Genomic DNA, 17448 nt, shown 5'->3' on the forward strand with positions numbered 1-17448 from the left:
AATGTGTCCCTCTGCAGAGGGATGGGTCCTGCAGTCCCCAAGCTCAAGTCCCACGCTCATGCTCAGCAAGTTGGGGCTGCAGGAACATTGGACACAGCCACCCGGAGCATCCCAGTGTCAGGCCAAGGGAATCCACGCTCCTAGCAACCAGCATAGCAGGTGGAATGATAGCTCCCCTCCATCAGAACACTTTTATTTCCTTCAGGGCCAAACATTTGGTCAAAATGCGTGTTTTGAGTTTTGCTGGGGATGGGCAGAGCTTGAAAATTGCAGAATTGAAGATAAATGGGAGAAGAACGTTATCTTCACTTTCCATTCTGAAGTTCAACGCGGACAAAGACAAACAAACCCTTTGATCACTTCTAGCATGCATCCGATGGGAAGGTACATCCTGGAGCTGATACCTACAGTTTCCCTTTTTCCTACCTCCTTCACCTCCCGTCTCACCCGTGCTATGCACGCAGAGGAACGGATGAGGCTGCAAACACTCCGTTTCCTCTCCAGCTACAGTTTTGCCTCTTGTGAGCAATCCAGCCCAGAGACAATGACAAAGAAGCAGCCCTAACCCCAGCAGTGTTAAGCAACCAGCATTCTTGGGGTGCAAAGCCATTGTTTTGCAGGCTGCCCCACTGTGTGCAATGGCTACAGCAGTCCCTCAGAACTGGGGACCTATGGAGCCACGCACTGAGGAGTTTTGCAGCAAGTCAATGCACCCTGATCCACAGTATCACAGTATCACAGTATGCTAGAGATTGGAAGGGACCTCGAAAGATCATCTAGTCCAATCCCCCTGCCGGAGCAGGAACACCTAGATAATGTTACACAGGAATGTGTCCAGGCGGGTTTTGAATGCCTCCAGGGAAGGAGACTCCACAACCTCCCTGGGCAGCCTGTTCCAGTGTTCCGTCACCCTCACTGAGAAGAAGTTTCTTCTCCAGTTTAAGCGGAACCTCTTGTGTTCCAGTTTGCACCCATTACCCCTTGTCCTATCATTGTTTGCCACTGAGTAGAGCCTGGCTCCATCCTCGTGACACTCCCCCTTTATATATTTCTATACACTAATAAGGTCACCCCTCAGTCTCCTATAAACTATAGAGACCCAGCTCCCTCAGTCTTTCCTCATAAGGGAGATGCTCCACTCCCTTAATCATCTTGGTTGCCCTGCGCTGGACTCTCTCCAGCAGCTCCCTGTCCTTCTTGAACTGAGGGGCCCAGAACTGGACACAATATTCCAGATGGGGTCTCACCAGGGCAGAGTAGAGGGGAAGGAGGACCTCTCTCGAGGTCCCTCTTCCCAGAGCTCCTCTGACTTCCCTGAAGGAGAGGGACCTGCAATGGGACACAGCAATGAGTGCAGCTTGGCACGGACAATGTGTTGCACCAACCTAACTGAGCAGGGATAATTCATTCAGGTGGTCCTGGGGACATCCCCATTGCTCCTGGAGGTCCCAGGGGTGCCGTTATCATTGGCAATGGCATTTGCCTCCGTGCCTCAGCTCTACCTGATTTCAGCAGCCTCAGAAATGCTCAATTCCTGCAAACCTCTTGTTCAGAGAAGCTGCATGGAGACCTCATAGCAGCTTCCAGGATATGAAGGGGGCCTACAAGGATGCTGGAGAGGGACTCTTCATCAGGGACTGCAGTGATAGGACAAGGGGTGATGGGTTCAAACTTAAACAGGGGAAGTTCAGGTTGGATATAAGGAAGAAGTTCTTTACTGTGAGGGTGGTGAGGCACTGGAATGGGTTGTCCAAAGGAAGTGATAAATGCTCCATCCCTGGCAGTGTTCAAGGCTAGATTGGGCAGAGCCTTGCGTGACATGGTCTAGGGTGAGGTGTCCCTGCCCATGGCAGGGGGTTGGAACTGGATGATCTTCAGGTCTTTTCCAACCCAAACCATTCTGTGATTCTATTAAATAGCAACTCTAACGTTAGAGATGATGAAGGAGAGGCCAAGGCACATGCTCAACCCCAGTACTAGACAGCAGCAACTGCACTCACAAGGAGATGAGGCTTGACAGCTCACAGGGCTTTTTGCCCTATGCGTTCTCACTGCTAACCCTGAGAAAGATGAAGCACATGGGGGGGAGGATTTGGGTCGAGGCCGGCGCTGACAGGAAAGAAGCTCATGCCTGACTTCTTGCTCGAAGAGATGTAAATGAGCCCCGAGGCCACCACCCCAGCACAGTCCCGGTGCCATCAGTCACCAGGACCCATTGAGTCACCTTTTCTGCCCGAATTTCTGATGTTTTAAAGCAGGGGCAACCCCGTGCTCCGCATCCCACAGCAGGAAACCAAAGAGCCAATACCTCGATAAGAGCAGCGTGGTGCAGGTGAATTCGTCCCTGGTAGAGGCCAAAGTGCAAGCTCAGACTCAAGGCTCTGTTTGCTGCCAAAAGGAATGGACCTCATCCCAGTGGTGTGGCTGATCCCAGCAGGAAAATTCCTTCTTGCCTCTTCAGGGAGCTCCGGTTGAGCAAACTAAATATTTATTTGGTAGATTTTGCTTTTCTGTGCACACAGGTTTTGTTTAGTTTCTATCTATCTGCTTTTCAGAACCTGGTCTCAAGCCAGAATCCCTCTTCCAGTCTAGATGCAGTATCAAACACAAACATTAAATAGCTGCACAAAGGGCAGGGGTTACAGGACAGGGAGGCATTTTCTCAGCTCATTTCAGTGAAACTCCAGGTTTTGGCACCGTATCAAAATGAGAGCAGCTCTCAGTGTGGGGGGATTTCTATGTTCTTTATAGCTTTGTGGATTTTCAAAGCTTGGGCACTTGTTTTTCATAGGCAGCAGGGGTATTTCGGGGCCAGAGGAGTATTTCCAGCACCTGCAGCATCAGAAGCTGAAGGGTGTGATGGAAAGATGCTTGGTTTGGATGTGAAACAGCAGCGGAGCTGGCTGAAAGCAGCTCTGGGTCTGCCAGCCTCCTCTTTTGGCCAAGAATATAGATATATATAAAATGGCTAAAATTGCAGAAAAGGACAGAATAGGAGAGAAATGATAGACTGACAATTATTTCTCACCTCAATTAAAACCAGAGGTGCTTAATTCAGCTCAGATTGGATTCATAGGCAAAGCAATGGGTTCATGGGTCACTGCAGGTATGATTCCCGGAAAGCCTGGATTACTGCACCGTGCCCATCTGATGGCTCAGGATGGATGCAAACATTCCCAGTATGTCAATAAAAGAGAAAAGAAACGTTACACTTCATTCCCATCTCCTGTTTTAAGATCTGGCCCTGCCCTGAACAGCAATCACTGCTTTGGCAAGAACTCAGCATCCATCCATGCAAAATCAAGAGTGAATTATTCAATTCCCTGGGCTCATTTCCAGCCTTACCTCCATCGATCGCCCCTGGGATGATAAGGCACACAAGGGTTGTGATGTGTCAGTTCCTGCTGAAGGACTCCTGGAGATGAATGAAATCGTGATGGCGCAAGGTGATAACCCGTGCTGGCCCTGGATGATTCAGCCTTCAGCAAATAAACCTTCACGCACCGCCAAGGTTTTTGCTGGTCCTGCACTCAGAGTTGAATCAACATCACTGGAAGTGTTCAAAATCCAGGTAGATGAGGCCCACAGTGACATGGGTTAGTGTGGCCTTGGCAGTCCTGGAGTAAAGGTTGGACTTTATGATCTTAAAGGTCTTTTCCAACCTAGTTGTTCTATGATTCTACGATGCTACTGTGCAGAAATGCTCTGCAGGCTGCAGTCATGGTTTCTATCTTTAGAAACAGACTGCTCTAAACTCTACCAGTTTCATAAAAAATTAGGGTGAAATCCTCAGTTTTCCACTCAAGAGCCAAAATTAAGAAGAAGGGCCAAAAAAGACACAGCCACGACCAGCACAGCAGCCCCTTTTGTCCAGCAGCTCTAACTGATGTCACTTAACTAGGAACATGAAATGATTTGTGAAAAAGGCAAAACCAAGGCAAGGTTTTGTTTTCATGCTTCTGTTTTCACACCAAAGACTGCAAACCTGCAGTATTAGACTGCTACATTGAAAGGCAGTTTCAGACTCATGGCATTAAGAGCTCCAAGCTAGGATGGGCGCTAGCAAACCAGCCCAGGCAGACACATGCCTATTACTCAAAACCCTCCTTCAATGACTTCTCTATGCTTCCTGGTTCATCCTTGGTGTGAGAAGCTTCACCCAGAAAGGCTGATGGAAGGGAAATCAAGCAGATGGGCTCTACCATTCACACCAACCTTGGAGCACATCTTCCAGTGCTTTTTCTAAACACCCCAAACCATTGCCTTCCTCCAAAATCCATTTCCCCTGAGCCATCACCACTGTATGGTGATGTATCCCTCGCTCTGCAGAGCCAGAGGAAGGGGATTCCAAGGGGATGGCTGAGGGCTCGCACTGATCCTGCCCCGCTTCACCCCATGGCTCAGTTGGGGCTCGATGTTTCTCCTGGGGGAGTTGCACACCGTGACTTTGACTGCCCAGCACAGCAACCTGTAAAGCCCCTTGGTTTCTCACAACCCACGGCAGGGCTATAATTACACCAGAATTTCCAGTCTCTTGTAGAGACCGAGAGTTTCCCACAATCCACCCCAAGGGCACCCCAAGGCTGGGCACGACAGGTTCATTTTCCCCTGCCGTGCTTGGCCTCCTGCCTCCACGAAAGGAGACTCAACATCGTCACTTGCTGTGGCAAGGAAAGAGGAACCAATACAGCACCGTGCATTAGAGATGCTCTCAGGCTCATCAGGAGATTCCCCCTTCCCAGGAGTCACCAGAGGTGTTTTCTGCCCGATGGGGATACCCTTCTCTCTCCTCTCCTCTCCCTTCTCCATCTCTTGGCCATCATTTCATAAGGGATGGCCAACACACCCTTGAGCAGGTTAAGAGCATTAAAGACATCCATGGAGAAGAGCAGAGCTGGGGACTATGAGCTACCACATTGCAGGCACAGCCAGGCTGTCCCTCAGCCACTGTTTTCTGGGGTTCAGAACCCCAAGATTCACCTTCCAGGCTTGCTCCTTCCTCTCACAGGGATCTATTGACTGATGTTGGGTGTAAGACCTGGGCTAGGTGGATATTTAGCAGGCCTTGGTATGGCACATGTTCACCATTCTCTATTGACTTCCATCAGCTCCCCCTTTGTTCCATCAGTAACAAATCTTTTCCTCCGTCCACCCTCCTCCCTCACTTTTTTGATCTGCTGCTTGGTGGTGAACACCACAGCCCACCTTCCCCAGCTTCCCCACCTTTCCCACCACAAAGCTCCTTCCTTCGGGCTCCCCTTGCCCTTGCTGGTGACACCACAAGGACACATTTCCGACTGCTTTTTCCTTCCTTGCCCTAAGTGCTATCAAATTGTCCTTTCTCCACCCGAAAGCACCCCAGGAGACAGAACTGTGAGGCTTTGCCCATCTCTTTGTGGAGTGGGTCCAGATCTCAGCAGCACACTGGGGAAGGAGGTTGTGTTTAAGGTGATGGGCAATGACAGCAGAGAAAACCCCAGAGCAGGAGCTTGGGTAGAAGCAGCAAAACACAATGGCAAATTATAAATATTTGGGATTTTTTTGGAAAGAATAAAATGAAACCAAACTATCTTCACTTGGGCAGAGGTGGAAAAACACAGAGTGGTTTGGATTGGAAGGGCCCTTAGAGATCATCTGGTTCAAGCTCCCCTGACACCTTCCAGTAGACCAGGGTGCTCAAAGCCCCATCCAAGCATCTCTTGGAAGCTTGGCTTTAACTCTACAGCTTTTATTCCATGCTATGCATTTACATCACTTAACTTCAAAGGCAAAACTAATACAGAAGCTTATAATGTCATTGATTCCCCAGCCTGATGCCTCTCTCTATTATCTTACTGGGAAGGCAAGCTGCCTTCTGCACCCTGTGGACGTGTCCATGGGCCAGATTTATCTCGGGGAGAAGTGGTTACTTCTCAAGAGAAATACAGAACAGAAAGATCCAGGCGAGGGAATCACTTGTTTCGAACCACCGTGCTGGTTCCACATACCTTGGTCCCCCCACCCCAGGCCTCCCCCAGGAGCTGCAGCACCCAGCTCACGGGGACCTGCTCTGCACAAAAATGGGGAAATGCTGATTTTGGTGGGAACCTCACCAGGAGCCTCAAGAAGTTTCGGGTCCCAGGGTGGGTTTGCACAGTGTTTTCCTAAGGTGCAGGGCTAAACAGGGAATGGGTGTGGGAAGAGACCAGGGTTGAATAAGGAGAAGGGCAAACTTGGTTTAACCAGTGCAGGTGACTTCGCTGTCATGGAGAGACCAAGGCTTCTGGACATGGCCACTGCAGCGTGGCATGGATGGAGACCTAGCTCCAGTGCAACAAGGCATCTGATTTCAAGGAAACGTGTGTTTTCTTTATGGTCTCAGTGAGCAAATAGGTTATCGCTCAATTACAGCTCCAGCTTCTGAGCTGGAGCTCAGCACCACACTAAGAGGTAGATGCAATCCCCAATCACAGCCAGGTGCAAGCACTACATTCAGATCAGCTGGAGACCAGAACTGCTGTTGAAGGGACATCACTGATCTCTCCATCCAGATCTGCTCCACACACCTCTCTCTGTCCAAAGCATAGACTCATAGAATGGTTTGGGTTGGAAAGGACCTTAAGATCATCCAGTTCCAACCCCCTGCCTCACACTAGTGCAGGTTGCTCCAAGCCCTGTCCAACCTGGCCTTGAACACTTCCAGGAATGGAGCATTTACCACTTCTTTGGGCACCCTGTTCGTGCCTCAGCACCCTCACAGTAAAGAACTTTTTCCTTATATCTGACTTGAATCTCCTTTGTTTAAGTTGAAACCCATCACCTGGCCCTAGGTCCTGCAAACATCTTCATGGCACAGCCACCTCCTCCAGCACTCAGCTTGCAAACAGAAGTCCCATCCACATGCTTTGCTCTCCAGTGTTATGGGAGGCTGTCTCTGCCATCTGCCCTCCCTCAGCCTTGAGTTACAAACTATGGGGTGTTTATGGCAGCTGAGCTCACAATTTGGCTCAGCAGGACCCCAGTCAGCAGCAGAGCACAGCTGGATTCACAGCAGCAGCTCCCACACCCAGGCATTGTCTCCATCACTTCTTGGCTCACTGCAGTGGAGATGCAGGAGATGAATCACAGAACTCCCTTTGAAGAGCATCAGAAGAACCACAAACTGCAGCACACTGGAGGTTGATACTATTGAAATCCATAGCCTGCTTACTCCATCATTCATACTCAGAATCATTCATTGTAAGGCGCTGGCACAGGGTGCCCAGAGAAGCTGTGGCTGCCCCATCCCTGGCAGTGTTCAAGGCCAGGTTGGACACAGGGGCTTGGAGCAAGCTGCTCTAGTGGAAGGTGTCCCTGCCCATGGCAGGGGTTGGAACTGGAGGAGCTTTAAGGTCCCTTCCAACCCAAACCAGTCTGTGATTTGTGGTTCTCTGTAAAACATCCAGCACAGGTAAAGGAAGATTTACATAAGCCACATGAATTGCACTCTCAAAAAAGCTGAATCAACTTTTCGGAGCACCCAGCTACTCTCACACAATGGGGATGGGAAAAAAAAAAGGAGGAAAGGGAATGATTCTCCACCTTGGATTGAGTTGTTAATTGCCACATTACAAAACTCTCTTCGTGCATCAGCCTGAAATGCCCTTTTGCTTCTTCCCATCTTCTTCCCATCAATAGAACTTCCTGTCAGTTCTAGGGCTGGGGCAAAGCTCTTCCATGTTACCCTTCCAAGGAGCAGCAAAGGCCCAGATTACCTGGTATACACAAACTGTTTGACTCTATTTTATGGTTCCAGACACTTTGATGCATCAGGGTGTTAGTGTTATTACAAGAAACCACACACACTAAAACCAGGCTCAGAGCAGGACACACCATCTAGGTGCATACAAACTGGAGGGGAAGGGACGGGACGGCATTTCAGCCTGGACCTCAGTTTCACAGGCTTGGTCTCATAATAAACCCAAAGCTCTGACAAACCAACACAAGCATCACTGAATTTCTTCTCTTCTCTGTGTATTTTTGCAGCTGTGGCTTGGGTGGAGCCTGTTTTCATGACCTTGTGCCTTCTGCTATGGCAAAGACTCGCAGGAGGAAGGGGCCCTCTGTCAAAATGGATGCAAGGAAATAAGTGGCTGTCACGCCTGCTGGAGCTTGGGATCTCCTTTTCCTCTGCGTGAGACCTTTCTGCAGCCAAGTTTAGCTTGAGGAAACACAAGCTGGCTGCCTCCCCCGGCTCAGACCCTGCAGCTTCAGCATCCTCATCCTCAGGTCTTCCCACTGCCCTTTCTCTTTTTGGACAGTCCTGATGGAGCTGGGATGCCCAGAGCTGCTCCCATCGCCTGCTCAGGTCTGGCTTTGAGCGCTGTGGTTTGACACATGAACCAAGTCATGGCCATGTAGGCTGCCATCCAAAGCAAGTGTGAATTGGAAGTGCCACATAACTGCTCATTGAGCACTCACACAACGGTGCGCATCCCTTGAGGTCCACCAAAGACAGCTCTGGGTGTGTTATCCTTCCACTCTTCCATCACATGGCACCCCAGAGGTATCCTTGGTGATAAGACCACCAAAGGGGACACAAACACTTTGGAGATAAGCCCCCATACCTCTCTCTTGCCTTCCCAAAGGCAAGGGAGAAGATGTCCCATCGGTGGTGACCATACGAAGGAGGTTGCTTCCCATATTACAACACGCTCACAGGAAGAGCCCAGAGATGCTCACCATGGACAGGCTGCTGTGCTGAAACGGGGCATTGAGCAATCAGTGCTGGAAACCCTGGTGTCTAGAAATAAAAAGCGACTGTTTGTTTTCTAACGCCTATGGGGGCCAAGCAGCAGCAGGTTGGAGGAAGCAGCTGTAGCTGGTGCATGTTGTATTCCCGAGCAGTTCAACTGTGAGCTGGGACCTGTGGTCATCTCTGGGTGCAAAGCACTTGGCCCCCAGAGATGGATGAAGGTATCTGCAAAGCCTCTCTGCTTTTCCAGGTTGAAATGGGCTAGATCTTAGTAGTTTTAGCTGGACCAGTCTTTACCTTCCTTCTCCCCAGCCCAGCAAGCCTGTCCTCTATGCACATTTGCCACCAGGGAACTCCTCACACTGTGCTTCAAGCATGTAGGAGGAAAGGGTAGGAGCTGGTTGTATTCACAGACATTGAATTCTGCTCCTGAAGCCACACTCAGTGATCCTTTTTGTATTTGTTGAAGGGCATGTCATGGAAAACTACTGAAGCACATTATGAACACTAATAACACGGAGGGGTATAACCAGGCTTATTTTCTCCCAAGGACAATGCTTCATGCCTTGAGTCATGACAAATCTCAGAAGGCTGGCTTTGAACCCAAATAACACCCCAAGTCAGTGAAGAAAACATCAGGTGGGGCCTGGAGTGCTTATCAAGTCTTTTGCAGCACCCAGAAATCAAAGCGTTCCATGAACACCAAGGAGTAGATGTCTTTATGCTGGAAGACCTTAGAGACAATCAATAGAAAATAGAGGATCAACAGAAAATTCACCCTTGTTGTCTGCCCTGGTCCATCCTTCTCTGATGGCTGATACAAGAATTGGGTAAGCACACTGCTCCTTCCCAAACACACTTGAGGAGAACAGTGTATCTCTTGCAAGTAAAGGTCACTCTTCCTCCATGGAAGCCTCCTTCCCATGAGAAACTTCTGCTCTGCCCTTCTGTTTCTGAAGGTAGGAGTTTACTATGGGCATGTCCCAAAAGGCACCTTCCCATGTCCACAGGGATTGCAGCCCTCTCCAGAGGAGCAGCAGGACCTGGCACCTGGTTTGGCCTTCACAGGAAGAAAGGAAGTATCTCTATATTAGGCAGGAGTTTCATGGTATTGCTGCTCCAACCCAAATACATGCTCCTACAGGTGTAGGAAACCACATTTGGGCAAGCAGCATGCATTCCAAGGAGGACAGCCTTTTATCTTCTCATTCCTGATACCCAGGATAATTAAGTGTAGAGGATGCAGCCTGTGCCACAGATGCAGTGTGCATCCCCAGGATTTGGAGGCAGGACCCTCAGATGCAGACACAGGACACTGTTAGTTCGTGACAACAGATAAGTCATTGATGAAGAAGCGCCAACACCAGGCACAAGGTTTCACTTCAGTGAAGTGATAGAGAAGAACCCAAGTGAACAGAAACCAACGAAAGTATTTGAGTCCCAGTCACCCAAAACCACTGAGACTTGACACAGATGCACTTCGCAGCTCACCCAAGGCCAGGCGAGGCGCAGAGGTGGGGTGAGGATGCTCCCGGAGACCACCAGCACCAGATTCCCAGCCAAGGTGATGGGATCAGCAGTGTACTGCTTGCCTGGCCAAGGAAAAGCATGAGGGGTGGAGGAATTCCTCCTGGCTTTGATGAAGTCTGGGCCAGAGCATCCCTCTGTGCCATCTGGCACAGTTGCCTCAAACCTGCTCCTATCTGATGGAGTACCTGGTCCTTTGTGAGTAAGCATCAGCCTTGAAGGCTTCTCCTGCACTGGAAATGCAGCTTGGGACAGGTAATACCCAACACTGCAAGTCCTACCCGAGCCCTGAGCAAACAAGGGGACCCCTGCCCACAGTAATGCACCCCAACGTGTTATCCTTCCTGCATCCCACCTCTGCCACGTGATGCTGTGCCACAGTTTCCTTCCCATTCCCTCTACACCCACTGGTTGCCTCCTCTTGGACATGGCTTGGAAGCTGTTGGGGATGGGAACGGTGCTGCTGGTTTTGTGGAGCGAGGCACAGAAGGGACCCAGACTGAGCTCTGGGCTCTGGTGGTAGCACTAAAAACAAGCGGTGCAGCCGCATCCAACAGAAGGCACCTCTGCTCCCTGCTGCTTCTCCGTGGTCTTGGGGTGGAAATTGAAAAAGCCCTGAGGATGCAGCACGTGGCTCCAGGCAGCTCAGGATGGTGGTTTCTGAGGAAGGACTCGCACCAGCACATGTAGGGAAACCGCAAGTGGCATTTATGGTGTCCCAGCCTGAGCCCGTCATGCACTTCACAAGAGGGCACACGTTATTCCAGCACAGACCATAGCAGGTCCTTGCTGCCAACTCACCCATGGTGGGGCGAGTCTTCCTCATGCTCTGAGGGAGCAACAAGGCCTGGGACAGGATTAAACCCCATGGGGACACTGTGGTGGTCCTCAGGAGCAGAGAAAGGCTGGGAGGGAACGGTGATGGTGCACCTACAAGGTGCCATCTCCATCTCTGTGACCAAGCATCCCATTAGTGTCCTGGTGCATCCTCAAAAATCTTGGTCCACACCATCTCCACTCACAAGCACCAAAGCCACAGGCTGTAATGCCAGAAAGGGATGTGCATAGGGGAAGAGGCAGGACTAAAAGCATCCCACCAACACGGTTGGGGCACAGAGCACATATTAGCCATAGAGAAGGCTGCTCATTGTATAAATACCTTGGAATGCAGGGCCCCCCTTAACCCTAAAATATAACCCTAAAATTCCAGCTGGGTCTCCCATCTCAGAGCACCTTTAAGTTACTCTATGTGTGTCTCGCTGTGCACCTACTGTTCCTTGGGACTGTAACCTCAGGGGCTTGCCCTGGAGGGATTCAGGGGGGTCAGCTTCAAGTCCCACAAGAGCTAAGCACTTAATTCTTTCAGGGAGTCTTCATTGGGAAGACCAAGCTGCTCATCCAAACCACTTGTAAATCCTGCAGATAGAACAGCCTCCTGGCAGAAGTGAGCTGTCGTCAACTCACCCCAAGTCCAGGTGTGTAAGTCACCTTAAACATGCCCTCCCCACACACTCATGCTTGGAAAGATCTCACCCAAGCAGGGAAGACAGCTTTGCATCCATCTCCTAAGGACAGATGATGCTCCAGCTGCTTGGATCTCCAGGGATCCCCTTTGCAAGTGCCTACATCACCCAGGTACGTTGGGTACCAGGGTCACATCATGAGGACTAGTACCTCCCGGTCTGCTCCCGTTAGCAGGGCTGACCTAGAGCAGGTGGCAGAGCCTGCTATGGAGATGGAGCCAGAGGTCATGTTTGTCCTTCACAGTGGGCAAGAGACGGATCAAACGTGGTCCTCCCACCCCTTCCAGAGCCTCTTGATGCATTGCCCCAAACACAGCCCTGACATGAAGGCAGGCGAGTGTGCAGATGCTCTGCCTTCCCCGCTGCACCACTGACCTCATTCTACAGTGGTGTGACTCCGTTTTTGCTCTTGGCTCTGAACAAACACCACCATCCCCACTAAACAAGGCCCTGTGAGAAAGCTGGATGGAAAGGACAGCGGGGAAATGCTCAAGCAGGCAATAATGGGAGGAGGATCATAAATAACTGCCCCCACCCCATGACCCAGCTCAGTGCTGTGGAAGATGAGCAGGGATCTACCTTCACACCCCCTAGAATTAAGGCTCTACAAATGACACCCTTTTCTTCCTCCATTGCATTACAGCATTTTGGCTCCATCCCAGAGATGGAGCGAGAGGGAGGTGACAGCAGATTAACACAGACCCCACTGCAGTGAAGACCAGGGCAGGAGCAAGTTGGAAATAGCAGACTCCCCCCATCAGGTTTGAGCTCCCACTCAGCACAACCAAGAACCACATTGCAAGAGAAATACAAAACATAGCACTTTAATTGAAAGGGGGATAAAAAAATACAAAAGAGTCAATAAACCACAGGCATAAAATAAATAGGCAGCTGAGTAGCACGCACACATGTGCAGTCCTGGTTTGTGTCAGCTGCATGAACATGCTTTCTGTCAACCCACAAAGCATGTTAATGAGGATTTACACATGGATGCCACTGCCTGGTCATGCTTGGGAGAGACCAACACATGCGTTTGGGAGGGTGAAGTTAAACTATTCAACTAAGCTGTGATCTTGAAAATAAAAGATATTTAATATTTATATAAACTCTGTCTCTGGTTAGGAAAAATTAAGATTTCTAAACTCTCATATTCAACATTCACATATATAATCTGTGCATTTCCAAATTTCAAAACACTTCAGTATTACATATAGCAAAACTAGAGGGATTTGAGACGGTCCTGCTTGGAAGGCATACCCTGGCTTCCATCAGCAGGAGCCTTTGGCGGGGGGGGAAGCTGATTTACAGAAAGAATTTCCTATATTGGAGCATCTTAATTTCCTATATTGGAGCCTTCTGAAGAGTTATCCCCTAATAAATTTCCTATATTGGAGCCTTCTGAAGAGTTATCCCCTAATAAATTGCTACTCTCAGAAAGGCCTGAGCTGCAAACCACTAGAGCAGGGCGTTATAGCTGTTGAGCTTTGGATCTGCTTGACTGGCCATGAACAAAGACAACACAAAGCCAGACACTTCCTCCTCCCTCTGCCATTAGCTACAGACAATGGGACTACCCTACTGGGTACAAGTCATTTCTATCAGCGAAGGTCATGTTGGCAGGATGGATGCTGAGCACCCAACCTACAGCAATTTTTACTGTTGTATCTATAGACTCTGGACTGGAAACAGCAGACAACAAAAGCCAACTTTCCAGAAAGGGAATTCAGGTACTAAGAGGACCAAACTGGGCCTAGATCACCCCAAACCACCACGCTATCACTGCAGAGAAGGAGGCTCAGACAGCAATCTGCTGGTTTTCCCTGAAGAGCGGCCACTGGTGCGTTGCACAGATGTCCTGGAAGATCCTGTACACTTGGTCATGCTGCGTCTCATCAGCTATGGGGAGCATGGGGCTGCTGCTGCAGGTCTTCCCAGCCTCCTCCACCACCTGCCTGACACACAGCTGCTCCACCTGCACAAGAAGAAGTCATGAAGACCACAAAAAGAGTCATGGAGACACTGAATGAAGAGGAACCTCTTTGGGCATCTCCCACTGATGGCATCCACCCGCATCAATCCAAGCGGTAGGGAAAAGCGTGGGAGAGACACAGCAGAGCCATTGTGCCACCAGACATGGGTGGCCAGGTCCAGCCAGGCTAACAGGTCCAACTGCCCAAGCCACCTTGGCGCAAATACGTCTAGAATAGGAACTCCTCTCCCAGCAGAGCTATAGGGAGGTAGGAGACAGCACATGGAAAGCACTGGTGCAGACACACAAAGCAAAGGGGGTGACCAGGGCAGAAAGATGTGCAGGAGGCAAAGGACCAGTCTCTGAACTTGTAAATCAGGACCTCACAGACTTGGTGGGTCTGTTTGCTCAAGGGCAGATGCAGCACCCTCCCTGTGTCCTCCTGCCATATCCCTGCTTCCACAGCCTAGTTAGCCCAAGGGGGTCTCACACTGGGTGCAGGCTTCAGAAACACCCTGGTTATTGCCCTAAGGCTTTGAGATCCCAGAATTGTTCCAGCTCCTCCAGGGAGAATTATCTGGCCAGAGCCATGGGGACTGCACCTCTCATCCCATCTCCTCCTTCACCCTCCTGAAGGTTTCCCAACCCCACTGCTGTCCACCATGGTTGTTCACCACATTTATTGGCTGTTCAGCTTGAAGCTTTCACTTAACCATTCCAGGGATTTATTCCACCATTTCCTAAATGGGAGGGCACTGGTCCCAGTGCCAAAAGGCACAAACAGAAGGAAGAGAACAGATTTCTAGGACTTTAAAGAAAGCTTTTTCCATCTGGGAGCTTTGTTTGCAAACGTGATCTACCCAGATCAAGCAGTCTCTGACAAGCAACAGCCTAAAGCACCTCTCAGGAGGCTGTGGATAAGCAGATACCCATGCCATGCCACCCCATCAATTCAGGCACCCAAATGACCACGGTTCTGGGGGATGAAGCTAGAGCCCTACTTGAGAGGGGAAAAAAAAGGGAATATGGTCCAGACAAGGTGGGAAATCCAGCATCGCTGCTCCAAAGGGCAGCCCTCCATACCTGCACAAGGATGAGCTTACACCGCAGTGGCACTGCATCTGGGAACTCCTCTCCGAAGCACAGCATGACTCTGCTCTCTGGGAAGCGGCCCTCGTTGTTGTAATACTGCTGCAGCTCTGCAAGGAGAGAACAGTTGGAAGCTGCCTGCCAGCCTTTGCTATGTGGGTCTGGGACCAAGCACCCTGCCATAAAGGAAAGCCGTGGGCTCAAGAGAAGCTGCTTTGTTGTGCAAAAGCCTCCAATTGGGATGCATTCACCAAGTGATGCAAAACATCAGGTTATTCCTCCCTAGATCTGGTAGCATCAGCTACTCATGCAGAACACTTGGGTAACCCATCAGTGATGGGCAGGGACGACTTCAAAGTGCTCTAAGGCAAAAGGGCTCTACCCTTCCAACCCCACCGAGTGGATAAAGATGGGAATGCTCCTACAAACCTCTAAAGAACGTGCTGGTATCAAATATCTTCACCACCTCATCCCGGTCCAGCTTGTTGGGCCTGTCCTTGTAGACCATGGTGTTCCCACTCCAGAAGACCCTGCCCTGGCAGAGCCTCTTGATGAAGATGCCCTTCTTGTTGCTCTGCAGCAGGACCCCCCTCTCCAAGTGCCCAAAGAGCTTCTTGGTGATCTGCTTCTGGCGGTCATTCTGGATGGCATCAGCAGAGGGGAACCGCACGTGCTCCAGGCCATCCGGGGCATAGAGCTTCTCCCCATGGCTGGAGGGCTGGCTGAGCGAGAGCCGGCAGCCCTCGCTGCACGTGGTGATGCGCCCCACCAGCCTCCCGCTGTAGAAGAAGCTGATCACCATTGGGGAATAGCCTGGGGAATGATGGGGATGGGAAACACCATCAGCGGAAGACAAACCCTGCCTGCTCTTCACTGCAATGCACAAACCCTGCGAGAGCAGCACAATTTCAGGGGAGAGAGTCTCACTTGATGGAGGAGATCTCCATCATGGAATCAACCAGGCTGGAAAAGACCTTTAAGATCAAGTCCAACCATTCCCCAGCACTGCCAAGGCCACCACTAATCCATGGCACTGAGGGCCTCGGCTACATGGTTTGGGAACACTTCCAGGGACAGCGATTCCATCACTTCCCTGGGAAGCCTGTTCCAATCCTGATGACCTTGTTAGAGGACTTCTCCATCACCCAGGCTGGTAGCAGTGCTGATCAAGCAAGAGCTCCTGATACCAAACCCCTTCCTCTTGCCTTTGCTTCACACTTCCCTTACTGTGGGCAGATCTCTCCACGCCAAAGACATGGTTGATCCCAGGGCAACTCCCCGTGCCAGCGCCATGGCCACAGGACACAAAACAGGATGTGACCCTACTCTGCATGCAAAGCCTGTGCATACTCAGGAGGGTGCAGCACCCCCAAAGCAAAGCCTCCCCCAAAAAGGCAGGGAGCAGTCAACTTCTGCCACAACACACATGAGGCCGAACCCCAAAGAGGCATCTGATGGCCACAGTCTAGAGCCAGGCTGAGGACCTGCCTTACCTGAATGATGCTGCTCATAGCTGGAGTATCCATTCATCGGTGGTAATGCTGTGGGTAAAGAGAAAGCCAAACTAAGCCTACATGCCCAGCTCCCAAATCCCAGTCCCCTTCTCTCCCCCCAGCCTCCTGGTTTTCTGTGCCAGGCACATCAGACTTCCCAGCTCCCACACAGGAGACACCAATAAACACTTCCAGGTAGACTTAATCTTGTGCAGTACCTGATTGATTGCCTGGTACCAAGCACAGTGCTCTTAATTAGTACTTTAAGCATTAATAAGAAAGATAAAATACAACCATTGTCCATTACACATCGTCTCCTGCCTCAGCCATAAATCTCAGTCCCATCAGACATCATATAACAGCTACTTACCAGGGCTGGGCTGCTGCACCCACCAGTCAGGTATTGGGGGGTTTCTGCAGGTCTCCTGGGGTGGTGAGGGGCTTCTCTTGATGACTCCCAGGTATTCATCTACACAGGGGGACTGTGAGACAGCAGGCACTGAGATCAGAGCAGCTTCAATACCTCAGGCAGCCACTGACCTACACTGAAACACTTGCAGGGCTCAGAGAGGGTCCAAATGGCAACACCAACAGGATGCCAACGAATTTGGTTAGAAAGATCAAGTCTGGCCTTCCCAAGGCTGTACACTCAAATAACACCCTCCAGGGCTACTGAGCAGAAGCAGCCCAATGCAACACGGCCAAGAAGGGGATCAGAGTGCCAAACCAGCCTCCATCCCCCATCAAAGGTCTCACTGGCCCAGATGCAAATAAAGCACGAGGTGCTCATCACAACCATGTGCTGGCTCACATGAATGAGCTGCAATACCCAGTGCTGCTCTCCCCAGTGCTCAGCAGCCTGAACTTTAGGAAGGCAACAAACACTATTAGGCCATTGGACACAAGCCCACCTCCAGCAAGTCACCCACAGTGAAGGCTTACGTCTTTCATGAGATCATCGATTGCAGAGGAATTGCAGTCCATCTCCCTGACATCATTCAGGCTGCTCCCATTGGCAATGCCTGCTTTGCCTGCAAAGGGAGGCTAGGATGCAGTGAGGACACACACACACCCCCCACACGCAGCTACAGCTTGTGTCACCACTGGGCTTCAGAAACCCTTCACCCCATAGAA

The 17448-nt window shown here is 50.6% G+C and overlaps 1 protein-coding gene across 1 annotated transcript in view; it reads right to left on the bottom strand.

The window, feature by feature from the left end:
- Nucleotides 1-13371: 13371 nt before the first annotated feature.
- The window catches only part of IRF8 (interferon regulatory factor 8), a 209455-nt gene continuing 205378 nt past the window's right edge, over nucleotides 13372-17448 (bottom strand). The window contains exons 4-9 of the mRNA XM_062618370.1: nucleotides 17257-17345; nucleotides 16685-16796; nucleotides 16315-16362; nucleotides 15251-15634; nucleotides 14816-14931; nucleotides 13372-13735 (exon numbers count right to left, since the gene is read on the bottom strand). Coding sequence (XP_062474354.1) covers nucleotides 13559-13735; nucleotides 14816-14931; nucleotides 15251-15634; nucleotides 16315-16362; nucleotides 16685-16796; nucleotides 17257-17345 — 926 coding nt within the window. The 3' untranslated portion in view covers nucleotides 13372-13558. The remainder of the gene's footprint in view (nucleotides 13736-14815; nucleotides 14932-15250; nucleotides 15635-16314; nucleotides 16363-16684; nucleotides 16797-17256; nucleotides 17346-17448) is intronic.

This window comes from Pezoporus occidentalis, unplaced genomic scaffold (genome assembly GCF_034315485.1).
Source record: "Pezoporus occidentalis ecotype Australia unplaced genomic scaffold, CSIRO_AGI_Poc_V1 ctg20, whole genome shotgun sequence".
In the NCBI taxonomy this organism is placed as follows: Eukaryota; Metazoa; Chordata; class Aves; order Psittaciformes; family Psittacidae; genus Pezoporus; species Pezoporus occidentalis.